Raw genomic sequence first — 14,186 nt, forward strand, 5'->3', positions numbered from 1 at the left:
CACCAACTTGGATAGTCCCCTCCTGACATGCCTGGTCTATGGATTCATGAGTTTGTTTCCGTGCCGTACAATTTGAAACGAGACTCATCCGACCAGGCAACTTGTTTCCAGTTAACATCAGTCCAATGTCGGTGTTGACGGGCCCAGGCGAGGCGTAATTTTGTGTCGTGCAGTCATGAATGGTACACGAGTGCGTCTCCGGCTCCGAAAGCCCATACCGATTATGTTTCGTTGAATGGTTCGCACGCTGACACATGTTGATGGTCCAGCACTGAAATCTGCAGCAATTTGCGCATGTGTTGCACTTCTGTCACATTGAATGATTCACTTCTTTCGTCGTTGGTCCCGTGCTTCTTTTTCCGGCCGCAACGATGTCGGGGATTTCATGTGTTCCCGGATTCTTGATATTCACGGCACACTCGTGAAATGGTCGTTCGGGAAAATCCTCACTTCAACGATACCTAGGAGACGCTGTGTCCCATCGCTCGTGCGCCGACTGTATCACCACGTTCAAACTCACTTAAATCATGATAACCTGCCATTGTAGCAGCAGTAACCGACTTAACAACTGCACCAGTCACTTGTCTTATATAGGCGATGCCGACCGCAGTGGAGTATTCTGCCTGTTTACATGTCTTTGTAATTGAATACGCATGCCTATATCAGTTTCCTTGGCGCTTCAGTGTATGTGCAGTACATTCAGCTCCAACTCCAAACACCTCTGCACGAATCGTCAATCCCCAGCAGGTCTTCTTTTATGTTGTATTTTATCTTGCTGATTGCTATACCAGATAGTCGACGGTGGCGACTGGAACTACCAAAACTTTCCGTTGGATCCTGTTTATTGATGCAGTTCCTTCGCTGGTCAGCAGCAACCACTCAAATAATATGACTTTATCAATAATAGTGTTTTGTAAACAACTTCTTTCGGTGTTGAATTAAATTTCCATACGGTTTCTTGCAGCCAGGCACCTGCTGTTGCGTAATGTAACCAGCCCGACGTATGCCGGTCCAGTTATGTTTCCAGTAGTAGGGTAATAGAGCAGTGATGGATTTCCTCCTCCTTGTATACTCAGTATGTTACATTTATATACATCCAGTCTCTGTATATTTATCGACTAGTGTTTTGTAAACCATTTCTTTCATGGACGAATCACATATCCATAGTCCGCAGCTCGTGGTTGTGCGGCAGCGTTCTCGCTTCTCACGCCCTGGTTCCCGGGTTCTATTCCCGGCGGGGTCAGGGATTTTGTCTGCCTCGTGATGACTGGGTGTTGTGTGATGTCCTTAGGTTAGTTAGGTTTAAGTAGTTCTAAGTTCTAGGGGACTGATGACCATAACTGTTAAGTCCCATAGTGCTCAGAGCCATTTGAACCATTTTGAACATATCCATAACTTTTCTCTCAGCCGGCATTTGCTTTTGTTTTATGCAGTTTCTTCTTTTTTCTGAGTCATTCATATGTTGAATAGTTTGATGCAGCCCGCCGCGGATTCCCTTGCTGAGCTAACATCTTTTTCTTAGAGTATCACCTGCATCCTATGCCCTCAGTTATTTGTCGGATTTATTTCACTCTCTATCTGTCCCTACAGTTTTTACTCTCTATGTCTCGGTCTAATACAGTGGTTGTCAAGATGCGGCGCTCAGGTCGCATGCGGCCCGACTCAAGTATTCATGAGGCCCACGGTTCTCATCCGTATTTTATAATAATATCCACCTAGCAACTAACAGCCGAATTCAGTAAAGACAACTAACGTCAAGAGATTCTTAAAAATGTCGTTTTCCTGGTCAGTAATAAACAAAACTCCTTATAATAACAGTAATATTTTAAGATGTGCTTAATTTTAATGACTTAGGAGAACTCGGCAGTGAGCTAAGTAATGTTAACGTTAACGGCTTACCTCAGCGGCTTGAGGAGAAAGTGGTGAATCCACAATTGGGTACACACTGCGGGAGGGGGGGGGGGGGGACGTTTTATTGCCAGAATGAGTTTTTCACTCTGCAGCGGAGTGTGTGCTGATATGAAACTTCCTGGCAGATTTAAACTGTGTGCCGGACCGAGACTCGAACTCGGGACCTTTGCCTTTTGCGGGCAAGGGCTCTACCAACTGAGCTACCCAAGCACGACTCACGTCCCGTCCTCACAGCTGTACTTCTGCCCGCGAAAGGCAAAGGTCTCGAATTCGAGTCTCGGTCCGGCACACAGTTTTAATCTGTCAGGAAGTTTCATATCAGCGCACTCTCCGCTGCAGAGTGAAAATCTCATTCTGGAAACATCCCCCAGGCTGTGGCTAAGCCATGTCTCTGCAATATCCTTTCTTTCAGGAGTGCTAGTTTTGCAAGGTTCGCAGGAGAGCTTCTGTTAAGTTTGGAAGGTAGGAGACGAGGTACTGGCAGAAGTAAAGCTGTGAGGACGGGACGTGAGTCGTGCTTGGGTAGCTCAGTTGGTAGAGCCCTTGCCCGCGAATGGCAAAGGTCCCGAGTTCGAGTCTCGGTCCGGCACACAGTTTTAATCTGCCAGGAAGTTTCGGAAGTTTCATTGTTTGTCTTCCAGTACAGGCAACTTATGCGCATACACGGATTCGTAAATGCTCATTATAGAAACGGTGTAGGTTGTACAGTTGTCTTACAACCTTTCTAATCTGAGCAGTTCCTTCTTGATTATCCCATATTATTGTTCCTCCTTAGAGCTTATTCCTACTGTACATCACCCGTCTTTCCCTGTCGCTTATTCTTGTTTTTCTGACCGTTTCGAACATCTTGTGCCTTTCGCATTATCGAACACCTTCCCCTGCCGAAGAATGCTATGAGCGTGTTCGATATTTCTTCAGTCGTGCTTCCATTATCAAATTCAACGTCAGAAGCGTCTCTCTGATGCCTTTACCTTTACTTAAGCCAAATTGATCGTCATCGGAAGTTCCGCAACTTTCCTTTCGAATTTTCTGTATATTATTCCTGTCAGCAGTCTGGATGCATGAGCTGTTAAACTTGTTGTACGACAGTCCTCTCACTAATCTGTCCTTGTTGTTTTTGGAATTGTGTGAACGATATGTTTCCGAAAGTCTATGTTACAACGCCAGCCTCATATCCTGTTCTACACTCCAACCCGAACAATCGTTTCGTTGCCACTTCCTTCCATGAGTACATAAATTCTGATGGAATGTTGTCTATCCTTTTTGCCTTATTTGATCTCAAGTCTTCCACAGCGCTTTTAAATGCTAATACTGGATCCCCTATGTCTTCCACATCGATTCCAATTCCTTCTTCTTTCACGTCATCGGACAAATCCTCCCCTCCATAGAGGCTTTCAACGTACTCTTTTCGTCCATCCGCTCTGTCCTCTGCTTTTAACAGTGGAATTCCTATTCGATTCTCAATGAAACCACCCTTTTTTTTTAAATTTCACCGATGTTTGTTTTGAATTTTCTATACGCTCAGTCCTCCTGATGATCATTTCTCTATCGATTTCTTCACATCTTTCCTACAAACATTTTGTATTTGCTGCCCTACACTTCCTATTTATTTCATTCCTAAGGGATACATTTTGCTGTATTGCTATCTTTTCCTGAACATTTTTGTATGTGTTGAAAAATTTTCAGTAATCAACAAGGATGCGTTTCAAGATCTTATGAATAATCAATCGATAGACCAACGTGTGCTGGATGCTAGGCACTTTGTGAAATAAGTGCTATCAGATACGGATTCATTATCCTGGTGACCTTCAGTGTCTGAATCACTGTCAACTTCCTGATCAAAAAGACCTTCAATTTGAAGCCATTCAGGAATTGTTGATCCTAAATCCTGATCACCTATCCCGACTTCGGTTGTTCTTTTGCATCTCACACATACTATGGAATGCTGTAAGTAAAGGATATGAGTATGTTGTACAGTTCTTGTGTCCTAGAAGTAGACATATGTTCACGTGACTCAATTTCGGCGTAAAGAAATACACTTACCTTCAAAAGAATACTCTGTTGTAACGTTTGCAGTACTTCTGACTTTTCGACAATGGTGTGGTATCCCGTACGGTTAATTGTTGTCAGTTATCTTGCCTGCATTGTGTTTCATCAGAGTCAGATGAATAAACTATTCGAGAATTGGATTTTCCGGTAAGGTGTTTGGAAAACCCTTGCCATGCAAAGTTAATAAAGAAAAATAATTAGACCTGCACCAAACCATGTTTTTCCTAAACAAAGTAAGTTGTATTTCCGAGAATTACACAGAGCTTAAACAAAAATAAGCAATTTTTAATACAGTTTGTAGATAAAAAGAAGGCTGCCAGGTCCGAAAGATCCCTGTTATGCATCCAGGGGTTAAACACCTGTGTTGTTCCTGATCCAGGCTCGGAAGTTGCCCACACTGGCATAGACAGAGGTAGTGCTGATGCAGCCAGGCCGGGTCCACGATGCAACGCCAATCTGCACGTCTCCATAGACCAGGGGGCTCCCCGAATCCCCATAGCAGATGGCCATGGGGGGGTCCCCCGCACACACCATGCCCAGCGTCACTGTCGCCATCATGTCCCGGCAGGTGTCGCGGTCCAAGACGTGCATGTCCGCCCGCTGCAGGTAGACGGGGTTGAATTCGGTCGCGGTGTCGCCCGAGCCCGAGATAGTGACTGGCAGGCCTGCTGGAGCGTCGTATCCATCGACAGGGAGGTTGACCGCTTGTATGTTCGAGCCTAGTGGGAACGGCTCAGGAGCCTGAGTACAGAAAAAAAGAAGACCAAATCATCCCAGCTTCTTTTACGGATCACTGTATTGTGACTACAGCTCTCAATCTTGAACCAGTCAAACTGTTTCGCACTCCGTGGATGTTAAACATCGCTCACCTTGCTGACACCACTCTCGATGACGTGATGCGTGCCGTATGGGAGCGTACTCTACAAGCCTCTGGGAAGTACATCTACAACATCTACATTTAAACTCCGCAAGCCACCCAACGGTGTGTGGCGGAGGGCACTTTACGTGCCACTGTCATTACCTCCCTTTTCTGTTCCAGTCGCGTATGGTTCGCGGGAAGAACGACTGTCTGAAAGCCTCCGTGCGCGCTCGAATCTCTCTAATTTTACATTCGTGATGTCCTCTGGAGGTATAAGTAGGGGGAAGCAATATATTCGATACCTCATCCAGAAACGCACCCTCTCGAAACCTGGCGAGCAAGCTACACCGCGATTCAGAGCGCCTCTCATACAGAGTCTGCCACTTGAGTTTGCTAATCATCTCCGTAACGCTATCACGGTTACCAAATAACCCTGTGACGAAACGCGCCGCTCTTCTTTGACGCTCTATCTCCTCCGTCAACCCGATCTGGTACGGATCCAACACTGACGAGCAATACTCAAGTATAGGTAGAACGAGTGTTTTGTAAGCCACCTCCTTTGTTGATGGTCTACAATTTCTAAGGACTCTCCCAATGAATCTCAACCTGGTAGCCGCCTTACCAAGAATTAATTTTATATGATCATTCCACTTCAAATAGTTCCGCACGCATACTCCCAAATATTTTACAGAAGTAACTGCTATCAGTGTTTGTTCCGCTATCATATAGTCATACAATAAAGGATCTTTCTTTCTATGTATTCGCAATACATTACATTTGTCTATGTTAATGGTCAGTTGCCACTCCCTGCACCAAGTGCCTATCCGCTGCACATCTTCCTGCATTTCACTACAATTTTCTAATGCTGCAACTTCTGTGTATACTACAGCATCATCCACGAAAAGCCGCATGGAACTTCCGACACTATCTACTAGGTCATTTATATATATTATGAAAAGCAATGGTCCCATAACACTCCCCTGTGGCACGCCACAGGTAACTTTAACGTCTGTGGACGTCTCTCCATTGATAACAACGTGCTGTGTTCTGTTTGCTAAAAACTCTTCAATAGTAGGATGTTGGCTCTGAAAGAGATAATTGTTGCAAAACATCAAAGCTGCGTACCTGGTCGTACCATTCTTACTAGCCGGCCGCTATGGCCGAGCGGTTCTAGGTGCTTCAGTCGGGAACCGCACTGTTGCTACGGTCGCAGGTTCGAATCCTGCCTCGGGCATGGAGGTGTGTGATGTTCTTAGGTTAGTTAGGTTTAAGTAGTTCTAAGTCTAGGGGACTAATGACCTTAGATGTTAAGTCCCATAGTGCTTAGAGCCATTGGAACCATTCTTACTCCTATAGTCGAGTGTCGTGACATGGTTTCGGTTGCTGCTGTAATGTAAGTCCATTGCTTTCCTAGACTTTAATAAGTCGTTTGATCATGTTAACCACGAATTTTTGCTTCGGATTCTGGAAGAAGTTTGCTGTGGCCTTCTCCACCAGACATCACGGCGCCTAGAGTATCAGCAACCAAACTGACAATTTGCAGCCGTGGGTTGCCCGAACCGCAGGCACACCGAAGCACTACACAACCGACAGGCAATATTGATGAACGGCCACAACAACAACGACACCACAGCAAAGACACCAGCGGCCACCAGGGGCCACTATCGGCCCACATAAACGTAAGGAAGAGGTCGCTGCAGATCCCGGAACTATTCTCACACGTCAAACCACGTGATAGAAAGTAGTTCCGAGGTACTCATCCGCCGAAGCGCTATAAAGGCCGACGCTCGGCCGCACATCGGCAGTTCATCGACCGCCAGCAGACTTGAGTAGCTGCCGCCCCCAGCAGCCCGGCTTGGATCTTCTCGCTGATTTCTGGATAAGGCTTAGTATATCGGAGAAGTCTCTGGCGAAGACTACTAGGAAATTATTTCAGTTTTTTTTCTATATTATTCTTGTATGTAGTTGTGATTCGAAGACGGATCACTGTTTTGTGTTGGTGTATACTTGGAGAATTTGTTTTGGTTGATTGAACAGTCTAATAAATTATTTTCGGACTTTGATCGTTAGTTTATTCTGCTTACGCAGACATATCACAGTTGGTATCACTGTTGACACAAGGCGGGTGCTCTCAAATCTCTTTACGGGGATTTCAGCTTCAGTGGTTGTTAATGGCCAACTGACGCCCCCCACAAATATCCGTCGGGGAGTGCCTCAAGGAAGCCCGCTGTCAATGACTTTGTGTTGTCTCTGGAGCGCCTGCTTCGGGTGCTAGCATCCCACCTGAAAGGTTGGAAGCTTTACAGAGGGACTATAGCTGTTCGTGCTTACTCAGATGACGTGATGGTTCTACTCCGTAATTCTCCGGAGATACCTCGACTGAAGGCTGTAATTGACGATTATTGTCGGAATTCTGGTGCAGTACTTAATGGAGGTAATTGCAGGCTTCTCACTTTGCGAGATTTTGATGACGCCATTGTTCCATGGGCTACTGTGGTGGATCGGCAAACGTCTATCGGTATCATAATTCATCGTTGTCCACTCAAAATGGCGAGGCCCAACTGGAAGTCTGTTACGGAAAAAAATTCAGGGAGCGATACTAGAACATGAAAGGCGTTCTCTTACTCTGCTCCAGAAAGTCCGATTACTCGATACTTATGTTTTATGCACAGCTCCTTACGTGGCCCAAGCTCATCCGCTACCCTCGATGATGGCTAAGAAACTACAGCAATTCCCTAGTCGTTTCTTAAGGAAACGTCATATCTTTCGCTTACGGTATGAGGTGGTCACCAAGCCTCGTTCCTTTGAGGGGTTGGGCCTGGCTGACATATGAAGGAAGACGCAAATGCTATATGTGCGACGCACTGTTTTGATGATAACTCAAGAAACTCACACATTCACGTCTCGTTTATTTCTGTTTCCATCCTGCTTGTCTTGAACGCGCTATTGATGTTGGTCGCATAAATTACAAGTTAAAACACATTCGTGACTTCTATCTTGCGGCAAGCTGTTTAGGAGATGACAATTTTCCTCACCATGAAATTCCTACAGACTCGTTGTGAAGCAGTCCCTTGCCCGAACCTCGTTGAAAGAGGACCGCCGCGAACAAACTGGGCAATAGTTTGGTGCAATATAGTCTTCCGATATACCGATGCGCGTAGCGTCCTGTTGGTATAACGTAGTAAATAACTTGATTCCAACGAACGAACGACTTTTCCGTATTGGGCGTAGCGACACGGATTTATGTAGTCGTTGTACTTCTACAGATACGATACGCCATCGCTTTACTTGTGGAGGTCGTATGGCATCTTGGTCTTTCGTTACGACGCAATTGGCCCTCCTTACTCGATCTACACTACGCACATCATATTTGGACCAGATTCTTCCCTCTTCCTACGGCCGAAAACCTGTACCGTTATGTGGCTACTGGGACAATTCGTTCATTATGTCGTAGAAGACGCGGGGGAAGATCACATGAACTCCATCCAGTACATGATCCGGCCTACTGGACGTGCTTCCGAATGCCTCGATATCGAGACCTCTTCGCCTTTTCCGTCGGCAAGCAGTCGGTTAATTTCATTTTCCTGATTATAGGTGTTTTCCTTGTTATGTATGTTTCCCGTCTGATTTGCTTCGGTATGTTCTCTCCCAGATTACCTGCTTGTTTTGTTTGTGTTTTGACTCAGTATCGCTACAGTTCTATTGTGAAATGTGTGTAGATGACGTATATATACACATGAGCGTATACAATCCTTGAAATCATACTGGAAATTTTCTTAGTTTTCTGTTTAGAGTATAATCTGATTTCTTTTAAATAAATAAAAATAAAAAACTAAATATTTAAAAACTATAAGAAATTGCTTATACATATCATGAGAGCTTATTGGTGGTTTTCGGCTATGTTCTAGTGTTTTTTTCCTTGCTCCTTTTACTATTGTTACCATCATAATTAATTTTTTCTCCCATTTGCAGCTTATATTACATGATGATTTGACTATGGTGTACTGAAGTTTCATGATAGTACCAAGTCACTCTGATAATAATTAAAAAAGAAGGGCTCAATTGGATAGAGCGTCTGCCGTGTAAGCAGGAGATCCCGGGTTCGAGTCCCGGTCGGGGCACACATTTTCAACTGTCCCCGTTGATATTTATCAACGCCTGTAAGCAGTTAATGGTCTGGATTTCATTGTAATTTCATTCTTCGAGACCTGCAAGATATGTCACCTGTTCTTTCCGAAAGAACAGATACCATCTTCATATAAAGGCAAAGACTTTGGCGCGCTAATCGTCATGTGGCAAATTCTTCTCAGTTTCACATCCTGTACTTGCTGTGACGTTTTGCGTGTGTGTGTATTTCTTAGTCGCTCACAACTATTATTATAGGTAATCTAAACGGAGATAAGTGGAGAGGAGTTACCCCATGGATAAGTAGGTGGTAAATATTTCACTCCGCACCATCCGTGGAAGAAAAAAAAATGTAGCTTTCAGAAAAAAAGCAGCTAACGACCGGTCATTAACGTCAAGTGAAGCTTATCCTTTATAATCGGTTTCGTTAAGTGACCGGGTTTCTTCGAAACGCAGGCAGTTGGTCTCTGCTCCTAGATGCCAGTACGTTTAGGAACATAATATAATACATATTTTTATTGTTGTTTGAGTCAGATGATTTTGGCGCAGATATATTGGATTGGTCCACAAGTTCCAAAAATTGTAAGTGCACATAACAGAAACTTTAGTGATCAATAATATATTCATCTTCACCATTCACAACAGCCTGCCAACGCTGAGGGAAATTTCCGAATCAAAGTCTTTAGAAATCACGTGGTATTGAGATGAAGAACTTGTCGAGTTGCGTTCGGAGCGCATTTTCATACGGAGACGAAGTTCGTTGAAAGTTACTTGACAGAGAGCGGAAAAGGTGAAATCTGCGGCCCTGGATCGGGCTAATAAGGAGGGTGTGGAACGACTTCGCAGCCCAACTCCTGTATAGCATTTGCTGTCACTCAGGCAGAATGTGGTCGGGCGTTATCGCGGAGTAGCATCACTTCACGCAGTCTTTCTGGTCGTTGGTCGTGGGCTACGTCTGCAAGACGTCTCAGTTCTTGATAATAAATGTCAGCATTGGTGGTTACACGTCGGGTAAGGAATTAGTAGTACACCACACCGTCGCTGTTTCACTAGATCCACAACATTATCTTTCATAGATGCGTGCAGGTCTTTGTTCTGGGTTTTGCCCTTTCTTTCGGGTCAACCATTCTTGTGTTACCATAAAGACACCATTATCGTCATCTGTAATGAGTCATTATAAGAATGGTTGGTGTTGTTGACGAGCCAGTTGATGACGAGGAAGCCGTGATGCACATACGGCCACCTGCTGAGTTTTGTGATACTGACGTAGGGCATATACCCGGTTTTTGAACCTTCCCTATTGCATGCAAACATATCACAATGTTGGAATAATCGTAGTTCAACAGATTTGCCAATTCTCGAGTGCACTGACGTGGACCATCGTGGATTAATGCGTTTAAACGATCTTGAATACCCCGAAGGTCTTCCTGAACGGGGAGAGTCACTAATATGAAAGCGATCCTCCTTAAAACGAGGAAACAATTTTCCTGCCGTGTTCTGTGCAATCGCATTATTCCCGTACACAGCGCAAATGTCTGTGGCTGCCTCCGCTGCCGTCACCCCTCTATTGAAATCAAATGGAAGAATATGTTGGAAAAGTTCCGATATCTCCAATTGGCACTCCATTTTCTAACGTCTGCAGCTCTGCTCACTATTTCCAAATGACAAACCGCTATTATGTGAACTCAAGAAGCAACAGTGAACTACAAATAAAAAATGACAATCGATAAATAAACCAATACCAAATAGAATATCAACATGCAAAACAAAAACGCTACGAACTTATGTTACAATCTAATACATATCTTTCAACAGCTGATTCCAACATGCCACAGAACTTTGGTAAAATGCCATATCTCACAACTTGTCGTAATTAGCACTTTAGTCGAGTGTTTGCAGAGGAGTACATCTAAATTCTGTGCCTGGATCATTTTAAAGTGCCACACTTACAGAATTAGGTTAAGTAATAAAATAACGCCACACTGCTTTCATTTATGTGCATAAAGCAGAGGAATCTATAAAAATGCCAACTATTTTCATCAGCTCCACGAGCTCAGCCTCTAGTTGCTCATGGTATAGATCACACGGTATCTGTAAATACCTACACTCCTGGAAATGGAAAAAATAACACATTGACACCGGTGTGTCAGACCCACCATACTTGCTCCGGACACTGCGAGAGGGCTGTACAAGCAATGATCACACGCACGGCACAGCGGACACACCAGGAACCGCGGTGTTGGCTGTCGAATGGCGCTAGCTGCGCAGCATTTGTGCAACGCCGCCGTCAGTGTCAGCCAGTTTGCCGTGGCATACGGAACTCCATCGCAGTCTTTAACACTGGTAGCATGCCGCGACAGCGTGGACGTGAACCGTATGTGCAGTTGACGGACTTTGAGCGAGGGCGTATAGTGGGCATGCGGGAGGCCGGGTGGACGTACCGCCGAATTGCTCAACACGTGGGGCGTGAGGTCTCCACAGTACATCGATGTTGTCGCCAGTGGTCGGCGGAAGGTGCACGTGCCCGTCGACCTGGGACCGGACCGCAGCGACGCACGGATGCACGCCAAGACCGTAGGATCCTACGCAGTGCCGTAGGGGACCGCACCGCCACTTCCCAGCAAATTAGGGACACTGTTGCTCCTGGGGTATCGGCGAGGACCATTAGCAACCGTCTCCATGAAGTTGGGCTACGGTCCCGCACACCGTTAGGCCGTCTTCCGCTCACGCCCCAACATCGTGCAGCCCGCCTCCAGTGGTGTCGAGACAGGCGTGAATGGAGGGACGAATGGAGACGTGTCGTCTTCAGCGATGAGAGTCGCTTCTGCCTTGGTGCCAATGATGGTCGTATGCGTGTTTGGCGCCGTGCAGGTGAGCGCCACAATCAGGACTGCATACGACCGAGGCACACAGGGCCAACACCCGGCATCATGGTGTGGGGAGCGATCTCCTACACTGGCCGTACACCACTGGTGATCGTCGAGGGGACACTGAATAGTGCACGGTACATCCAAACCGTCATCGAACCCATCGTTCTACCATTCCTAGACCGGCAAGGGAACTTGCTGTTCCAACAGGACAATGCACGTCCGCATGTATCCCGTGCCACCCAACGTGCTCTAGAAGGTGTAAGTCAACTACCCTGGCCAGCAAGATCTCCGGATCTGTCCCCCATTGAGCATGTTTGGGACTGGATGAAGCGTCGTCTCACGCGACGCGGTCTGCACGTCCAGCACGAACGCTGGTCCAACTGAGGCGCCAGGTGGAAATGGCATGGCAAGCCGTTCCACAGGACTACATCCAGCATCTCTACGATCGTCTCCATGGGAGAATAGCAGCCTGCATTGCTGCGAAAGGTGGATATACACTGTACTAGTGCCGACATTGTGCATGCTCTGTTGCCTGTGTCTATGTGCCTGTGGTTTTGTCAGTGTGATCATGTGATGTATCTGACCCCAGGAATGTGTCAATAAAGTTTCCCCTTCCTGGGACAATGAATTCACGGTGTTCTTATTTCAATTTCGAGGAGTGTATTACACCTCGACAGGTGGCTTATGGAATAACAGAAGTGCTTTTTGAAGAACTATGATGAAGTAAATGGTCGCAACATCCCCACAAAGCATCCATCTTCAGGAGTTTTCCTGGCTATTGAAAGGCTTTATGGCTATGTTAAGGTGTCAGAGACGTGTACCTGCGCAAGCTACAGAAAACTCCAGAAACCGTTAGCGGTCCTTTTCATGTAAATATAATGAAACATAGCATACATATGAAACGAAAAGAATATTCATACCAGTCCTAAAAGCACGGATAGCAAGCGCCGTCGTAATAATGACTGTCTGAGAACAATCCATTTCTTCTCTCAGAAATATATTGCAAACATGCAATCCTGCCACACCTTTCCAGCAGACTCTGAAGTATTCGCTCAAATCTTATAAAGATGAATCCACAGGAGTTGATATAGGTATTCGTATGTAAATACATGAAGTTGATATGCTAATTAGCCCCACTGCGGATTCCGGGAATGGATCTGTTTTTAAAGTCAACAAACTACACAATGAAATTCTAGGACCGCGCGGAGTTACCGCGCATTAGAGGCAGCATGTCACGGATTGCGCGGCCGCTCGCGTCTGAGGTTCAAGTCCTCCCTCGGGCATAGGAGTGTGTGTTGGTCTTAGCATAAGTGGTGTGTAAATCTAGATACCGATGACCTCAGAAGTTTGGTCCCTTAGAAATTCACACACATTTGAAAGTTTTTGAGATTCTAGGATCACGATACGTTTATTCGTACCAACAGCTAATAAGAGTAGTATTAAATACTCAAAGGCTGTACGGGGTATTCCCGTATCTAGTAACTGCAGATTTTCTTCCTTTGATAAGTAATAAATTTATTCTGAAACGTACCTTTTCTTACACATTAAGAATAACACAATATAAGCTTGAGTAACATTTAAATATCCTAGCATTGTTATGGGAACAGCTGCTAAACCCTACGTCAATTTAAACCTGATTATTGTTTTCAAGCATTGGCATCCCTGTGCAATTTTTGACCCCTACACTTATTTCAATTACCAAATTAACTACACCTTGACGCACCAGAATATTTCCTATCAATTAAATTTCTTTTTTTACAGAAAACTTTTTTACTATTCCAGTCCTACACTCTGTATCTATGGTTTTACTTTAGCTCAAATAACAAACCTCCTTCACTCCTTTAAGAACCTCATTTAGTAATACAATTTCTTTCATATCATCCGATATAATTCGTGTTTACTATATTACTTATGTTTCTACTCTAAGACATTTCCAGGGACATATGTGGACTTTGACCATAATTTAGTGGTTATGAAGTGAAGATTAAAACAGAAGACCCTGCAGAAAGGCAGGAAATTAAGCAAATGGTAGCTGGATAAATTGAAAGAATCAACGGTTATTTAGAGTTTCTTAGGAGCATAAGGCAACAATTAAAGGAAATGAGCGAAAGGAGTACAATATAAAATGAATGGATATCTTTGATATATAATCAGTCAAGCCAGCAGTGGATCAAATAGACAAGGACTAGCAGAAATCCTAAGATCTGTGCTCTGTCAAATGCTTCTCGCACTATTGCATCTCTCATCTCATCTTCAACTACTTTCTTTTCTCTTTCTATAATTTTGACTTCCACTTCGTTTCACTTGTATAGCTGTTCTATATATTCCTTCAGCCTTTTAGCGTTATATTCTTTGCTTAGTACTGGCTGTCA

At 44.8% G+C, this 14,186-nt stretch overlaps 1 protein-coding gene across 1 annotated transcript; it reads right to left on the minus strand.

Moving 5' to 3' along the window:
- Positions 1-4,311: 4,311 nt before the first annotated feature.
- On the minus strand, positions 4,312-13,690 carry LOC126100764 (trypsin Blo t 3-like). Its single transcript, XM_049911384.1, has 2 exons — positions 13,643-13,690; positions 4,312-4,701 (listed from the first exon to the last, which is right to left on the minus strand). Exons 1-2 carry the CDS (start codon positions 13,688-13,690, stop codon positions 4,312-4,314), a joined length of 438 nt encoding a protein of 145 aa, XP_049767341.1.
- Between the last annotated feature and the right edge of the window lie 496 nt (positions 13,691-14,186).

Source organism: Schistocerca cancellata, chromosome 9, assembly GCF_023864275.1.
Source record: "Schistocerca cancellata isolate TAMUIC-IGC-003103 chromosome 9, iqSchCanc2.1, whole genome shotgun sequence".
Taxonomy (NCBI): domain Eukaryota; kingdom Metazoa; phylum Arthropoda; class Insecta; order Orthoptera; family Acrididae; genus Schistocerca; species Schistocerca cancellata.

Bases quoted from the DNA above. Each gene is read 5' to 3' on its own strand.
- LOC126100764 (XM_049911384.1), bottom strand. From the start codon at position 13,690: ATGAAAGAAATTGTATTACTAAATGAGGTTCTTAAAGGAGTGAAGGAG. The intron at 4,702-13,642 runs GTTTGTTATTTG...TTCTGTACTCAG, and splicing joins TTCTTAAAGGAGTGAAGGAG to GCTCCTGAGCCGTTCCCACT.